Here is a 15188-nt window from a genome sequence, read left to right as displayed (position 1 = left end):
AATTTGAAAGTTTTAATTTGGATGAAATTTTACAACTCGGTATAATACGTTACAAGTGTATGTGTTCTAGAAATGCTTCGTACCCTATTCCAGCGTCGAATACGGGTAAGGGGTGTTACACCATCAAGATCGAAGATCTCCTTTTAATTTCTTTCGAAGTTTTATTGAGTTTCTTTATGTCTTGTGGTTATTCTAACTTTGAGATGTTTCTATTTACAATTATGAACTAATTCACTAGATACCTAAGGAAGATGAAACCTATGATGAATAATTTTATTTAATGTCTGTTTTTACGTAATAAATACTTGATTCTTGTTCTCAATTATATATGCTTATTTCTTATTTTCATATTTCTGGGATATTAATTCATGTTTAATGTGCTTAATTCAGTGGAGCAAAAGTCCCTGTTTAATAGTAGATTAGCATAATTGAGTGGAGTTGCATGCAATCCTAGAAATAGGACGACATAAATCTATCAGATTAGAGTCAAATCTAATAGGGGAATCCATAGATCGAGTTAATACGATGATAAGGGTTTTAATTAGAAAGAGATTTTAATTAATTAACCTAGAGTCAGTTGTTCTTACTCTCGAAAGAGATATTAACATAATTTAGGGATTTTTACGGATCAAAAGACAAGTGAATAAATCGTTTAATTTAGATTTATAATAGTAGGTGAAGTTTAGGTGGATTCTTTCTTGGGATTTGTCTATCACATTTGTTAATATTTTATTATTTCCTTGATTCATTCTCTGTTGCGTTTTTAATTAAATTAGTTTAGTAAATTTGGATTAAAACACATCACTCCAAATTGTCGGCTAAATAATAGAAAAATGGTAATTACGAATACTTTTAATCCTCGTTGATACGATATTCTCTACTCACTATAGCTATAATATTGTTCAATATGTACGCTTGCCTTTGTCATATTTATAGTTAGTTTAGTAACCATCATCCACAATTTGAAAGACAAAGTAGTTTAGCTTTCAAGGAGAAAAGCCATTGTTTATTCTAGTTCTCATTTTTCAAAGTACTTGCTATCACCATATGTGTCTAATCCATGTTTAGAATTAAATTTTGGTAATGTATGGTCCTCCAAATACCAGTTTTTTTTATAAAAAAAAATCAGGTATACACACATTTAACATATACTCATATTAGATACACATTTTGAATTTCATACTAAATGTTCTTAACTTCTTATTATAATACCATGCGAAAAAAATTTATACAAAGAGCTAAACAAGCGGGGCATTTAAAAGAACATCTAAAAGATATGCAAACCAAATATAGGAAGATATTGTCTTCAAATGAGGAAATTTATATATTTGGTGGGACATAAAAAAAAATTACTTGCCACACAACAATACTTAGATATATATATATATTTGAATTTACATCAGGTTGGATGCAAGCACCAAAATGATTAATTGATTCAATATAAATCATTAAAAGTATTAAAATAACAATTAATTTAACTTTAATTAAATAGCTAAATTTAGAAGAAAACTCGCATTTACATAAAATTAGACTCAAACATCTTCAAGATATCAATACAATTTATTTTCCTCATCTTTGGAAAAAAAAAATTATTCAAAAGTTCAAATCATCCATTATTGCAATTGATGCTACACCAGGAACTGATATTTTTTAAAGGGCCGTAGCTAATTCATCCCCGCATTATAAATACCAGGGGACTGAGACCAGAGAACTCACTTCATTCTTTCCTAGCTTTCTCATACCTACTGTTTACAAAGAGACATTCAAGTTTATTGGTTTCCTACTTATGGAATTCAGACCCATGCATACATTTGCTGTCTTTCTTCTAATTGTCTGTCATTTATTTCTCTCAGTGGAGGGAAGACTGCTAAAATCAGTGAGCAAAGATGATCCAAAGCAAGTATTCCCACCCCCTCCACCAACTGAAACCTCAGATTTTGGTGACTCAGTTGAAGGCTACAAAGAGGATTTTCGACCCACTACACCAGGGAACAGCCCTGGTGTTGGACATTCTTGTCCAGAAGATGATGAAGATATTGCTGAACGAAAACCAGGTAGCTTTAGCCTGCAGGGCAATGGCAAGCAGTCAATTACAAGAGATGAAGACGGTTTTCGACACACCACACCAGGGAAAAGCCCTGGTCCTGGACATTCTTTCGAAGATACTGATGAAGACGTTGAAAAGAAACCATCAAGCATTAGCAAGCAGGGCAATGGTAAGCATTCAATTGCAGAGATTTGATGTGGACTGAAAAGCAAACTGGTATGATGCTTGTAATTAGCTATAGTTATTCAAATATTATTCAAAAAATACACGTTTACATGCATATTTATGCATTTGGTTCAGAATGTTGGTTCGGATAAGCATGACCAACTCCAGGGCTGTGCCCAGCAATTGAATGCTTACCATTGCCCTGCTTGCTAATGCTTGATGGTTTCTTTTCAACGTCTTCATCATTATCTTCAAAAGAATGCCCAGCACCAGGGCTGTTCCCTGGTGTGGTGTGTCGAAAACCATCTTCATCTCTTGCAATTGACTGCTTGCCATTGCCCTGCAGGCTAAAGCTACCTGGTTTTCGTTCAGCAATATCTTCATCATCTTCTGGACAAGAATGTCCAACACCAGGGCTGTTCCTTGGTGTAGTGGGTCGAAAATCCTCTTTGTGGCCTTCAACTGAGTCACCAAAATCTGAGGTTTCAGTTGGTGGAGGGGGTGAGAATACTTGCTTTGGATCATCATTGCTCACTGATTTTAGCAGTCTTCCCTCCACTGAGAGAAATAAAAGACAGGCAATTAGAAGAAAGACAGCAAATGTATGCATGGGTCTGAATTCCATAAGTAGGAAATCAATAAACTTGAATGTCTCTTTGTAAACAGTAAGTATGAGAAAGCTAGGAAAGAATGAAGTGAGTTCTCTGGTCTCAGTCCCCTGGTATTTATAATGCCCGGAAGAATTAGCTACGGCCCTTTAAAAAATATCAGTTCCTGGTGTAGCATCAATTGCAATAATGGATGATTTGAACTTTCAATAATTTTTTTTTTAAATTCATCTTGATAATATTTTTATTCAAAGATGAGGAAAAGAAATTGTATTTGATATCTTGAAGATTAATATACGCATGAAATCTCATGTTTGAGCCTAATTTTATAAACGTGCGAGTTCTCTTCCAAATTTATTTTGATTAGTTAGTTATTTAATTAAAGTTAAATTAATTGTTTATTTTAATACTTTTAATGATATTATATTGAATTAATTATTCATTTTAGTGCTTTGAATGATTTATTGCATTCAACCTGATGTAAATTCAAATATATATATATACACATATAAATCTAAGTATTGTTGTATGGCAAGTATTCTTTTTACGTCCCACCAAATAATTTTCCTCATTTGAAGACGATATCTTCCTATATTTGGTTTGCATATCTTTTAGATGTTCTTTTAAATGCCCCGCTTGTTTAGCACTTGAACTTAGGCAAAGGTAAACGATTGGAAGAATGCTAAACTAGCAGATGCATGCATCGGTACCTCAGCTGCTCCGACTCTTTTACCGGCACACCACTTCGAAACAAAGGGTTCTGATGGCAAAACCCATAGCTTCGATCTCATCGACGGTGGAGTTTATGCAAACAACCCTGTGGGAATCCAACCAGTCTATATAGCTCATAGGTTGTTAGTAGCTAACAAAATTTGTGATAATTTAAAGACTATTTTAATGTGAATTGTATGTGTAGACACTGATTGCTATTAGCCATGTTTGGATGGAGAGTTTCAAGCAAAACGCGAAATTTAATGATATCGAACCAATGGATAACAAGAGGATGCTCGTGCTTTCGCTCGGAACCGGTATTGCCTCCATGGATGCACCAAAGTATGATGCAGTTACAGCCAATAATTGGGGAATGTTGGACGGGATCTTCCTCAATGGGAACACACCACTTCTTGATGCTTGTGGGCAAGCGAGTTCCGATGTGGTTGATTTTCGTGTTTCTGCTCTTTTCCGAACCTCTAGGTGCAAAGAAAATTATCTTCGCATTCAGGTACAGTTTAATAGATTCGTAACAGAGCTACAAGAATTACAATATGCGTATTGACATCTTGTTTGAATAGGATGACTGGTTGACGGGCGCAGCATCAACAGCTGATATTGCAACCGAGGAGAATCTGCAGAAGCTTGTGGGGATTGGAAACGAACTCTTGAAGAAACCTGTTTCGAAGCTGAATTTTGAGACCGGGAGACTAGAGGAAGATGAAGGACTCACAAATGAAGAAGCTCTTGCTAAATTTGCCATCGGACTCCATGAACAACGATGTTTTCGTCTTAGTGCCTAAGGGCATGCAAGAAAATTGAGATTTTTCCCCTTGGTATATGTTGTCTTTGAATAAAAACTTGGGAGTTTGCTTGTTTGTTTCGCCTCTAAATAAATCGAGAAACTAAAGTTTTCTCGAAGATTAAGCTATGTCTATCAGACTTAATATAAATATACATTTGATACGGTATATTCATTTATTTTCCAAGTTTTTCCACTAGAAATATCGTATCCCTATAACCAAATCCAAAAATGCAAAAAACATGGGTGTTAGATGTAGGTACTTCAAGAAAAATGAAACTATAGCAACATAGTAGACCTATCAATTTTGACACAAACTCGAAAATCACCCGAATCCAAACCTGACAATATCTATCTGACCACAAAAAGGTCAACAACCCAAACTCGTGTAACCAGAACCTGACACGAAACAATTCAACCCAAAATAATCCAAACTCAAAATGACCAGAAATAATCCAGCTCAAAAGAATAGAGTGATTGTCTATAGGACTCCATTACACAAAAAAGAACAAAATTATACCTGATTTTTTACTAATCCGGCCAGATTATATCGAGAACAAACTCGAAAGACGGGATACTTGATAATGTATGCAAAAAGGAAACAAAATTGATCCTTCAAGTAAAAGTCAGCGTACATATCAAATTATAGTTTACTAGAAAAGTAATACCTTTGGGTAATCAGAAAGCAAATATGAAGATCGTTGGTGTACCATGATCTACTGAAACATTCTTGAGTAAGCCCTTTTCTCCTGGTCTCGTCTATCAGCAATCTGCGGTAATTTTATTAAAGCAGTTACCTCCAATGATGAATTTAAAGGGAAGTGTAGGAAGGAAAGCATTAAATGTTTAACATGTTTAATACAAGTATAGATGATGGACAGACCTTCTTCCTTGCAGCCGCAAGCTCTTTCTTTATTCCACCTGAAAGTGAAGAAATGTATATGATAAGCAAAATGTAACAGAGGTAAATGATGATTCGACATTAAGTTCCATATATTTCTGCATGCTAGTTAACCCGGAGACACAACTATGCCAGACCCTTTTTCAACTTCGAAAGAGTGAAAAGGAAGGGAATGGAAGAGGGAAGGACCGAGCAAAGAATCGTACAAATTTGTTAAAATTTTCTGTTGTTATTTCACAAGAGACAAGATTGTACAGACCATCATTCGGTTCTAAGTCCAATGCCTTTTTAAAGCTCTCTACCGCAGCATCGATGTCATTAAGTCCCATATATGCCTGCCATCAATGAAAAATGAAAGCACTTGTGAAAAGCATCCAAAGTAAAAATACAATCACCCATTTAAGAGTTTGAAGCAATTTGCATTTCGGTACAAACACATAGCATGCCTGCATTTTAGCCTAAGAATAAGAAGCGGCACCTAACCAGAAAAAAAACACAGACGAATTTAAACATTCGAGAATAAGTAAAGCATCCAATGTAAAAATACAATCAACCATTTAAGAAGTTGAACATTTAGCATTTCATTACTAACACATTGCATGCATGCACCTTCTCATAAGAACAAGTAACGATGCCTAACCGGCAAAAGCACATATCTAAATAAACAAGCAAGGTTCCACCCTCAAACTAGTTCCGATACTAGGCTATGTCATAAAGATAGTAAGTATCAGACCTGGCCTTGACGAAAGAAAGCTTTCACATTATATTCTCCATCACGAATTGCAAAGTCTGTGTCCAACAATGCTCCTTTTAGATCACCGAGTTTCAATTTGCAGGCCTAAAACCAAGAACAAAGACGGTAGTTATACGAAAGGAAATGAACATCGATTTCGCAAAAATAATATATGTGTAAGCAACAACAAGCATCGAAGTAGAGAAACTCCTTACTATCACATACTGCCAAACCAATCATAACAAAGCTGATTCAAGTAACGAGAATCTAAAATATGAGAAAGAAGATTGAAATGATCTAAAATTTTCCATGCTAGATGCCTAAACCTATGAACTATTGAAACATTTTCAAGGAATTCGAAATCTTACAGAACTGTTTGTAAATATCTGAGACTTGATCTTCCGCAACTTGGAGCTTTTCGCTGTTCAATGACAAATTAAAAAGGAGTCATGGCAAAAATATCATGATCATCAAAGCAAGCAACTAAACTATGCACCTTCATCAATGCCTTCCAGCTCCCAACATTCGTCCGAGTAGCGCAAAGCCTTCCAATATTTTCTAAGAGCAATTTTGTAGTCTTGTTTCTGTAACAAGAAACAGCTAGGAATATCTAGTGAGAAAATGCACCATTGTTAAGCATTCATAATAGAGCATACACCATGCACAATCTAGAAAAAGGGTACAAAAGGTGCAAATTATACCACAAAGCCCTTGTGATTATATCAAATACCTTGTATTGTTCATTTCCAACTGCTTTGATTGAGTCGACTGCCTCTATCCACCAAGAAATTTCATCGAATTTCTTGTCAAGGTCAGCAGGCCAATCAGGATACATATCACCATCCTTAAAAAAGTTTGATATTCCATCGTCTGCCCCTTCGGGAATTTCTCCACAATCTGCAATTATAACCTCTTGAGTGGGGTAATCACCATCGTCGGTAGCAACATGCTCAATAGAACGAACAACACCCATTCCTTTTAAAACTTTCCCGAACACCACATGTTTTCCATCAAGATGAGGCGTTCGAGTAGTCGTAATAAAGAATTGAGATCCATTAGTATTAGGCCCCATATTAGCCATTGATAACATCCCTTTTCTTTCATGTTTTAACTCGAAATTTTCATCTTCAAATCTCAAATCATAAATGGATTCTCCCCCAGTTCCATCACCAGCTGATATATCCCCACCTTGTATCATGAAACCTCTGATAATGCGATGAAATCGCACGTCCTGTAGATTAACATTGTTTACACTGTCACTTACAAAAGTGAATAAAACAAATTCTAAGGCTATCTGCATAAAAAAGCTTGTGTTCTTATGAACATAAGAACCCCATGAAATTGATTACACAAAGGTAAAGACAAAGTGGGGAACAAATCTAATTCTCTGTAATAAATGAAATGAGTGAAAACATGTGAACTGAGTGCATGCAATCATTCAACCAAAGCAACTGAACCATACCATCATTATGCTTCCCTCTATTCTCAATTTTAAATATTATGTTTATACATGCAGTAGCATCAGAAGCAAACTGCATTACTATTGCATCATTTATCACTTTTACCTCAATTCCAGGTTGTTTAGTAACCCTAAACAATTTTACTCCTAAAAGAATTGTACTTTTTATTATCAAATAATACACAAAATGGAAAGAAAACATGTAAGCTCTAACAAACAATCATTTATTAAGATCTAAAACTGCTTTCCAGCTAAATTTTCATTAAAATACAAAAAAAGGCTTTTTACTTCACAAAAAAGTCAAAACAACCCCCCCCCCACTCCCAACCCCTTAACTTTACCATCCACTAAACTCAAATCAAAGAGTGCTACTGCTAACACTTTTTGACAAACCAGGAAGAAGGAAAAAAGAGTAAAAAATAAACAAGGCATGGTCTCCATGCAAATTACATATATATAAATATCACTGTTGTATATAAGAAAGAGAGAGAGAAAAGGGTGAAAACCTTGTAATGCAGAGAAGCACCAGTGTTAGGTCCAATGCCTTTCTCACCTGTGCATAAAGCCCTGAAATTTTCAGCAGTTTTGGGCACAATATCCTTATACAACTCAATCACTATCCTTCCTTCTAGTTCTCCACCTATACTTATGTCCATATAACATCTTGGGTTCACCATTTTTCTCCTCTCCTCTCTCTCTCTCTAGCAACTCTTTAATTCCAACCCAAAACAACCCTAATCCTACTTTTTCCTCTCCAATGAAAGAAGGGAAAAAAAGGGTCTTTATGGCTTAACTTGTTCGTCTGCCGTGTTGGGTTGTTTTGGCTGCTGAAAGTGCTGACCCAACGGCACTGCTGTAGCTGTAGCTGCTGCTAGCTGCTTTTTGAGTTTTGCCTGTTCAGTGATTGTACGTTTTAGCTGTTTCCTGTTAGAAAGGGTGGAGGGTGTGTTATAATCTGTGGGTTGGTGTATGATATATTTGAGGTTTGGAACCGTCAGATTCTTTGTCTAGGGAGTTACATGACACGGATTTTGAGGTTAAAGGATGGGATGTTGATATTAGGAGGCCGTCCAGAAGACAGGATTTTGGTTTGGCCTTTGCACCCGTACGATATGTCGTCTGGTTGTACACTAGTACTGTATCAGAGCTCATCTGTCCTCTGATTTTCCCGGATACTATCCTTTCTAAGATTAAACTTTCACCTTGTCTTTAATTATATGATTTGAAATTAAAAATATTTACCGATTAATCATCATTATCAACATAATATCAGAAGTTAATGTCTCATTTGCTTTGGGAAATGGAAAAGGTTCTTCATTATCTTATAGTTATAATCATGAAACGTTAATCATCTACAATAATGAGGTTCACATGTGTGTCTCATAAATCTCTGGTTATCATTATTTAAATAAGAGAAAGAAAATATCAAAGTTGTCATAGTGTCGGAATAGTGCTATCATGTTTGTAGCAATTATACTTGCTTTCATTCCATATCTAGCATTGATCCAAATAATATAATTGGTTGATATAGGGTAAGGTGAATAGACAAGGCTCTATTCCTAAAAACTAAGTAGACATCACTTCAACATTTTTTAATAGTTATCTAAATTTGTGTATATATATTATACCAAAACAAAATGGTGCGAATATGTCCCTTCAAATTAGATAATAAAAACCCCAAAATAGTATAATTACAAATTAGTCTCAAAAATCGAGGTTTAAAAATTTTAATTTGTATAAATGCATGAATTGAGCTAATTATTCAGGTAATTTTTGTACTTGTCGGTTCATTTATAATAAAGAAAGAGTAGTGTTAGGAAAAAAGAAAAGTGAAAGGAGGAGATTATTTTAGGATTGTTGTGTAGGGAGGCTAAGAAAATAAGCTAATCCTCGTTCCTTGTGCACTTAGGATTATATTGGGGTTATTTTTATCTCATATGGTTATGTTACATGTCAATTGTTAATATAAAGTGCACTGTGTGATTTTATTTTGACATTCCGATCATTAAGGTATACGGTGCATAGCATGTTGTTTAGAAGTTGACAAGATATGGTCTACAAAAGTTATCTACAGAATGTCCCACGTGGAGGGCTATTTGTGGACCGTTCCCTACGAAAGGTCATCTATGAACTATCTAATAACTTTATCACATGTCATATTTTAATAATGATATAACAGTAATGATTGACTTTTTAAAATAGTGCAATTTTATTTTTAAAGTGGTACAAATATAACCATAACAATTAACCAGAATGAAGAGAATATACCCAAATCCCTACAAATAAAAGTAAATGATACAAAACACAAATCAAGCACTCAGACAAGACAATGATAGCAGGATTGTTACATTCTTGTGTCAAAGTCTTCCTTGAGATAAAAGCATGCAGAAATCTTGTGGTATGTACATGTATTTATTTATATAACAAAAAGAAGGGGAAGGCAATAAGAAGTTTCAACAAGCAGTTAATTAGCATGAAAACAAGCATTAAAATGAGTATTAATGATTATATTTTTAAAAGGAAAATTCATGCTGGAATCATGATTATAACATTATTAATAAAATAATTACGAATAATAAAAAGATTAATCTCGATTCTACCAAAAACAAGAAACCATTAATGGTATGGAAAAGACATATGCCACTTTGGTTCGTCGTGCATTATTGCTTGCACCAATATATCTTGTAAGGTAACATCATTTAGTGGAAACAAATGGAAAGATAGTAACAATTCATAGAACACGATGGTTTTACTATTTTTCTATTTATCTTTCCAAGGCCTCGGAAATAGATGTTTATTTTTCTTTATCAAAACAATTTCATATGATTTGAGGCAATGGATAAAACTAATTTACCATCATAATTCATTTCATATCATTCAATAACACCATTCAAAAATAAATAAAAGGGGCAATTTTAGCAAAATTTGTACTTTTTTTTTCATATAAGGGCAATCAATCCTTTTTTCTTTTCAACTCTTTTAATTGGTTTAGTGGCTAGTGATGCTTTTTTATAGAACTCATTCGGGTTTGAATATCCAAAGATCTTTAATTGGTAGCACTTTTTGAACTTAATGTGTGATTTGCGTGAGTATTAACCCTCTAATTGAGCAAACTGTAGGTCATAAAAGGTACATCAACCTTCAATTTAGTCGCTTCATCAACCCAAACAAATATCAAATTTTAATATTTCCTCAATCTCGTGATCTCTTTGAATCTATCAAAACAACCTAAAAGTTTTTTTGAAAGGTTTTCATCAATCACACTATTAGTTCTTGATTTAATCAATTCAATCAATCTTATCGATTTATCTGATTCAATTGAATAAATAATAAAAAAATTACAAAATTAACAAAAATAAAAATTGGTTTCATTGGTTCATCAATCAATCAATCAATCAATCGAATCTCTTATTTTGGACTGATATTACGACTAGTTCTCGATTCAATCGGTTTGGTTTTGAAAACAACGAACTCTATTGCCCATAGAGTATTTGGAACGAGGGTTTTGTTGAGTTTCAAGGATTTGGGCCATGGCTGAGGCTTTCTTTGTTTGGGTTAGGGTCAAGAAAATGATTGTGGACACCATATGTGTCCATTGAAGATAAAAGAAAAATAGTACGGAAGATTCTCAATAAAATTGCTGCAATTGTATTTTTGGGTTGTTCGATTTTCAAACAGAAATATTTCACGTGGGCTCAAAGATTCAATTTTTGTTGTATTTTTGTAATGAAAGCGATTGCTTTGTCGTTCAAATTTGCAACCTTTTCTTTTGAAATTTTGTCGACAGACGGAATTTAGTTGCAAATTTTTATTAGTGTTGAAATTAATATTTTTTATCTAATAATTTATATTTTAATATTTTTTATAAGATTAAAAAATTGTATCATTTTTAGAGATCAAAGTGAAATTTTATCATATTTTAACTTAAAATTCTATAAACTTTAAAGGGCTAAAAATTAAATATTCCATTTTAAGGGACCGAGGTCATGCCAACCTCGTTTATTCAAAAACTTGGTAAAAGTATTGGTAAATCAGTATATGAGAAATATTGGTAAAAGTATCATAGAGTTAAATTGCATTTTATCTCATTTATTCAAAAACTTGTTAAATTAACCTGTGTACTTTAAATTAAATAACAAATTGATCCTTTTTTGTTAAAAATTCTATCCATTTGTATTGTTAAAATTTGGCGTAGCTAAAGGAATAACCAAACAATGGCACGTGACATGACACATGTATCTCATACTAATGTATAGAGATTAATTTTTAACAGAAGAACCAATTTACTCTTTGATTTAATATACAAGAACTAATTTGCCTATTTTTTGTGCAGAGGGGAAAAAATAAGATCTTACTCCTAGTACAAGGTCCTCCATGATACTTTTAATTAGAAATGTTTAAGTTGATTAAGGAGTGTTTAACAATAAGTATCTTGAACTCCATGTTCAAGAATTGTGACTACACTTCTTAACAATGTCGTCTTTAAGGTATCGCTACTTATTCATTCTAATTTCCCCAAATGTTACAAAAATATTACTAATTGGATATGTATAAGATTTAAATAATTGAGAATTGGTTTTACTCAAATTAAATTGTACCTTGCAATAATTGAGAATTGGTTTTACTCAAATGATTGCTATTAGTAGTGTTTCTAAGAATTTGGGGTAGAGAAAATTGTTAGTGATACTTCTATAGATAATCCCATGAGGCAATCTATAATAGTGAATAGGAAGTTCGTTGGAGCTTTAGTGTGAGGTATTGTCTGGGTTGCATTAGAATCAGAGTTGCGTAGCGAAAACGTGCTGGTCAGTTTGGATTGAAAAGTTACAAATTTTGTGGTTAAGTGAATAGTGTGACAACATGAATTTTAGGGACGAAATTCTTTTAAGGAGGGGAGAGTTGTCATATCCTGAAAATCAGGTTAGTAGAAATTGGGATGGTGAACTAAGAGCGGTCACGCTCTGTTTTTTTTAAAATAAATGTAGTAGGGTTATATTAAGAAAATTAATTTGTTGTGGTGGCTAAGTGTTAGTCATGTGTGTTTGAGATCTTGTGTTTAAATCTCTTCCTTTGAATTTTTACTATTTTTGTTTGAACCCTTGCCCTTAAACATCTAGCTTATATATTATTTTTGCGCAACTATTAACAAAAATGAACTTGTTGGTTTAATGGTAAGGCTTCAACTTAATTCAAAGCCTTGTGTTCAAATCTTAAAAGTGCAATGCAAAAATTATTTTTGGTTCTCCCTAAGTGTGCCACCATGTGGTTAGTAGTTGGGTCAAAATCGAATTCTAAGAAAATCTAATTAGATGTTGGTAGTTTTGCCAAATTCTTTTTTTTCAAAATTTCCCAATAAATCTCTCCAAACTGCAGTCTACATCCCACTATCTTTCTTTTGACATTATTTCCTTTGTTATTGCAAAATTCTTCCTTTTTATTTTTTTTGCAAATTTTCCATTCGATTACTACTAAAATTTCCTCCCTCTTCTGTGGTGAGTTTCTGTTTTGGTTTAATCACATCCCACTATCTTTCTTTTCACATTAGTTCCTTTGTTATTGCAAAATTCTTCCTTCTTTTTTTTTTGCATTTTTTCCATTCAATTGCTACTAAAATTTCTTCCCTCTTCTCTGCTGAGTTTCTATTTTGGTTTAACCTCTCTTCCTTGTTGCCGCCATTTTGACTTTGAGTTGTCCTTTGTCGTCGACCCATTCCATTTTTCCTTTATGTGGTTGTGGGTGGTTAAGGTTTCAGATTGTAAGCTTCCTCTGTTTATTTTCCTTAATTGTTATATTGAAGTATGTGAGTTGATCGTAGGATATTAATTTAACTAATTTTTGGTATGTTTAGGTGAAAATCTTGAGACGGCCATCCCTTCAGCGATTAGTGAGCCTTAGAAACTGTTGCTTCAATCGGGGTAAAAGATCGAATACCTTGTAGGGGCTGATTTTGTTAGTGTTAAAGTCGATTGAATTTTCATTTATGGTTGAATTAGTGGTCGGATTTAATACAAGATTTGTTAATTAGTTCGTTCTTAATGTCATTTTAGGTTCTAAAATCCTCACTGTTGCGTTGACATAAAAAAACGACCAGATGTATGACTTAAGCTCATAAAAACAATAAACGACATGAAGCCGAAAAATTTACTATCGATGCCACACGGTAGCGTGCTAGGCCATGTTGGCCATATACGTTGGGTTAAGTGGGTCGCGTAGGCCACACGAGCGTGTGCTAGGTCGTGTAGGCCACACAGGCTGGGCCAGATAGGCGGTGTGGGCGACATGGGCGTGTGAGCCCATTTTTGGTAAAAAATAGTTAAGGTTGTGTTTGATGTGCACTTCGAGGTTAGCTACTTCGTTTGGTCTGTTATGTGTTATTTATGACTTTTGTATATGAAATCCAATATTCTTCTTTTGTATGCGTAACTTCTGAAAGCATGTTAACATGTTCTGATGTATAAAGCATTTATGATTTGTGTGCATCTGGATATATGGATAGTGATTGCATGTGCATTGAGATAGGATTATGATGTGATGGAGGAAGTGTTGGCAATTTAATGATTTACCTTATCTGGTGGTTTAACCACATATCTGTTTATGGCAGCTTGACTGCAATTCTAGTGGCTTGACCACACTTATGTGATTCTAGCGGGTTATCGCACTATTTTTGGCAGCTTGACTACACTATTTTAAAAAGTGACATATGCTCACTTATAGGTGTTGGGGGGTTGGATGGGTAATTATTACCCTATTTGGTGTGTAGGGATGGGGGGAGATGGTGTGTAGTGGATGGGGTGGGATCTGTTTTTATTTTGTATTAAATGTTGCATCGCATGAAATGTCATGCCATTTGTATTTGATTTGATTATTATGTTGCACTACATAGTATGACATGTTGCGTATTCTGTTTGATTTCTGACTTCTGTGTGATTTTATCTGTTCTGCATGTATGGGCTAAGTTACACACTGAACTTTGTAAGCGCTCCCAATTTTTTTTAATTCTTAGATAATCAACAAATTTAGGATCGGACGGCACACTGGAGCTTGGATTGAGTTTTTTTATAATACCATAAAATGATTTATGTTTAATTCTGTTATGACTGTAAATTTGTTTTTGGACTTTGCTTTATGGTTTTTGTTCATTTTGTCGGAGTATGATATTTTAAACATAAAACTACAAAATCATACGAATTATCAAACTAGAAATAGGTTTCAAAACTAAAACTTTGAAAATTTTCCGCTACTATAATAAGTAAGTAATTAAGTGATTTTACTGTAAAATGAATGTTTTCGAATATGAGATTTTTTTAAAAAAAGCATAAAAGGTTAGCTAAAATTAATATTTTTTGACCATTTGTTTTCCAAAATAAGATGTGTTTTAAGAACAAATGGCTAAAGTTTTTAATTTATTAATGTAACCTTCACAATCCAGCCATAACTTTTAGGTCGGGCTTGGAGTGTTACAAAAATTGGGTTTCATCGCCGTTTTGCATTTTAGAAAAATATCCAATGGTTCAATTGGTTCTTTGATTAATTAAAAATCCATAGCGATTAACTTTACCACCTTTACAATTTAGTCCTTATACCTTAATTAACAATCCAATTAATAAAATTAAAGGACCAAAGTTCAATTAAACTTTGCACTAACCTCGTAAATATTAAATAATAACATTCACGAATTCAATCATTAGAAGTAAGGTTCCGAAACCATTATTTTCGACACTATTGAAAATCAGACTGTTACAGATTTTTATTTTTAATTTTT

The 15188-nt window shown here is 33.7% G+C and overlaps 2 protein-coding genes across 4 annotated transcripts; one reads left to right on the top strand and one right to left on the bottom strand.

Moving 5' to 3' along the window:
- Positions 1 to 3695: 3695 nt before the first annotated feature.
- Positions 3696 to 8610, bottom strand: LOC107909336 (peptidyl-prolyl cis-trans isomerase CYP40). Of its 3 annotated transcripts, none has more exons than XM_041089570.1 (9): positions 7933 to 8610; positions 6698 to 7198; positions 6464 to 6551; positions 6336 to 6388; positions 5968 to 6072; positions 5494 to 5569; positions 5217 to 5254; positions 5002 to 5103; positions 3696 to 4546 (listed from the first exon to the last, which is right to left on the bottom strand). In XM_041089570.1, exons 1-8 carry the CDS (start codon positions 8101 to 8103, stop codon positions 5050 to 5052), a joined length of 1086 nt encoding a protein of 361 aa, XP_040945504.1. In that variant the 5' UTR covers positions 8104 to 8610; the 3' UTR covers positions 3696 to 4546; positions 5002 to 5049. The 3 variants fall into 3 exon arrangements, with proteins under 3 accessions (XP_040945504.1, XP_040945502.1, XP_040945503.1); XM_041089568.1 differs by having other exon boundaries at positions 3696 to 4330; XM_041089569.1 differs by having other exon boundaries at positions 3696 to 4209.
- On the top strand, positions 3764 to 4497 carry LOC107907803 (patatin-like protein 3). The gene is made up of 2 exons (XM_016835119.2): positions 3764 to 4042; positions 4113 to 4497. Exons 1-2 carry the CDS (start codon positions 3764 to 3766, stop codon positions 4332 to 4334), a joined length of 501 nt encoding a protein of 166 aa, XP_016690608.2. The 3' UTR covers positions 4335 to 4497.
- Positions 8611 to 15188: the final 6578 nt, after the last annotated feature.

This window comes from Gossypium hirsutum, chromosome D03 (assembly GCF_007990345.1).
Source record: "Gossypium hirsutum isolate 1008001.06 chromosome D03, Gossypium_hirsutum_v2.1, whole genome shotgun sequence".
In the NCBI taxonomy this organism is placed as follows: Eukaryota; Viridiplantae; Streptophyta; class Magnoliopsida; order Malvales; family Malvaceae; genus Gossypium; species Gossypium hirsutum.
The sequence above is the reverse complement of the archived record's forward strand: the minus strand, read 5'-3'. Positions and strand labels throughout refer to the sequence as shown.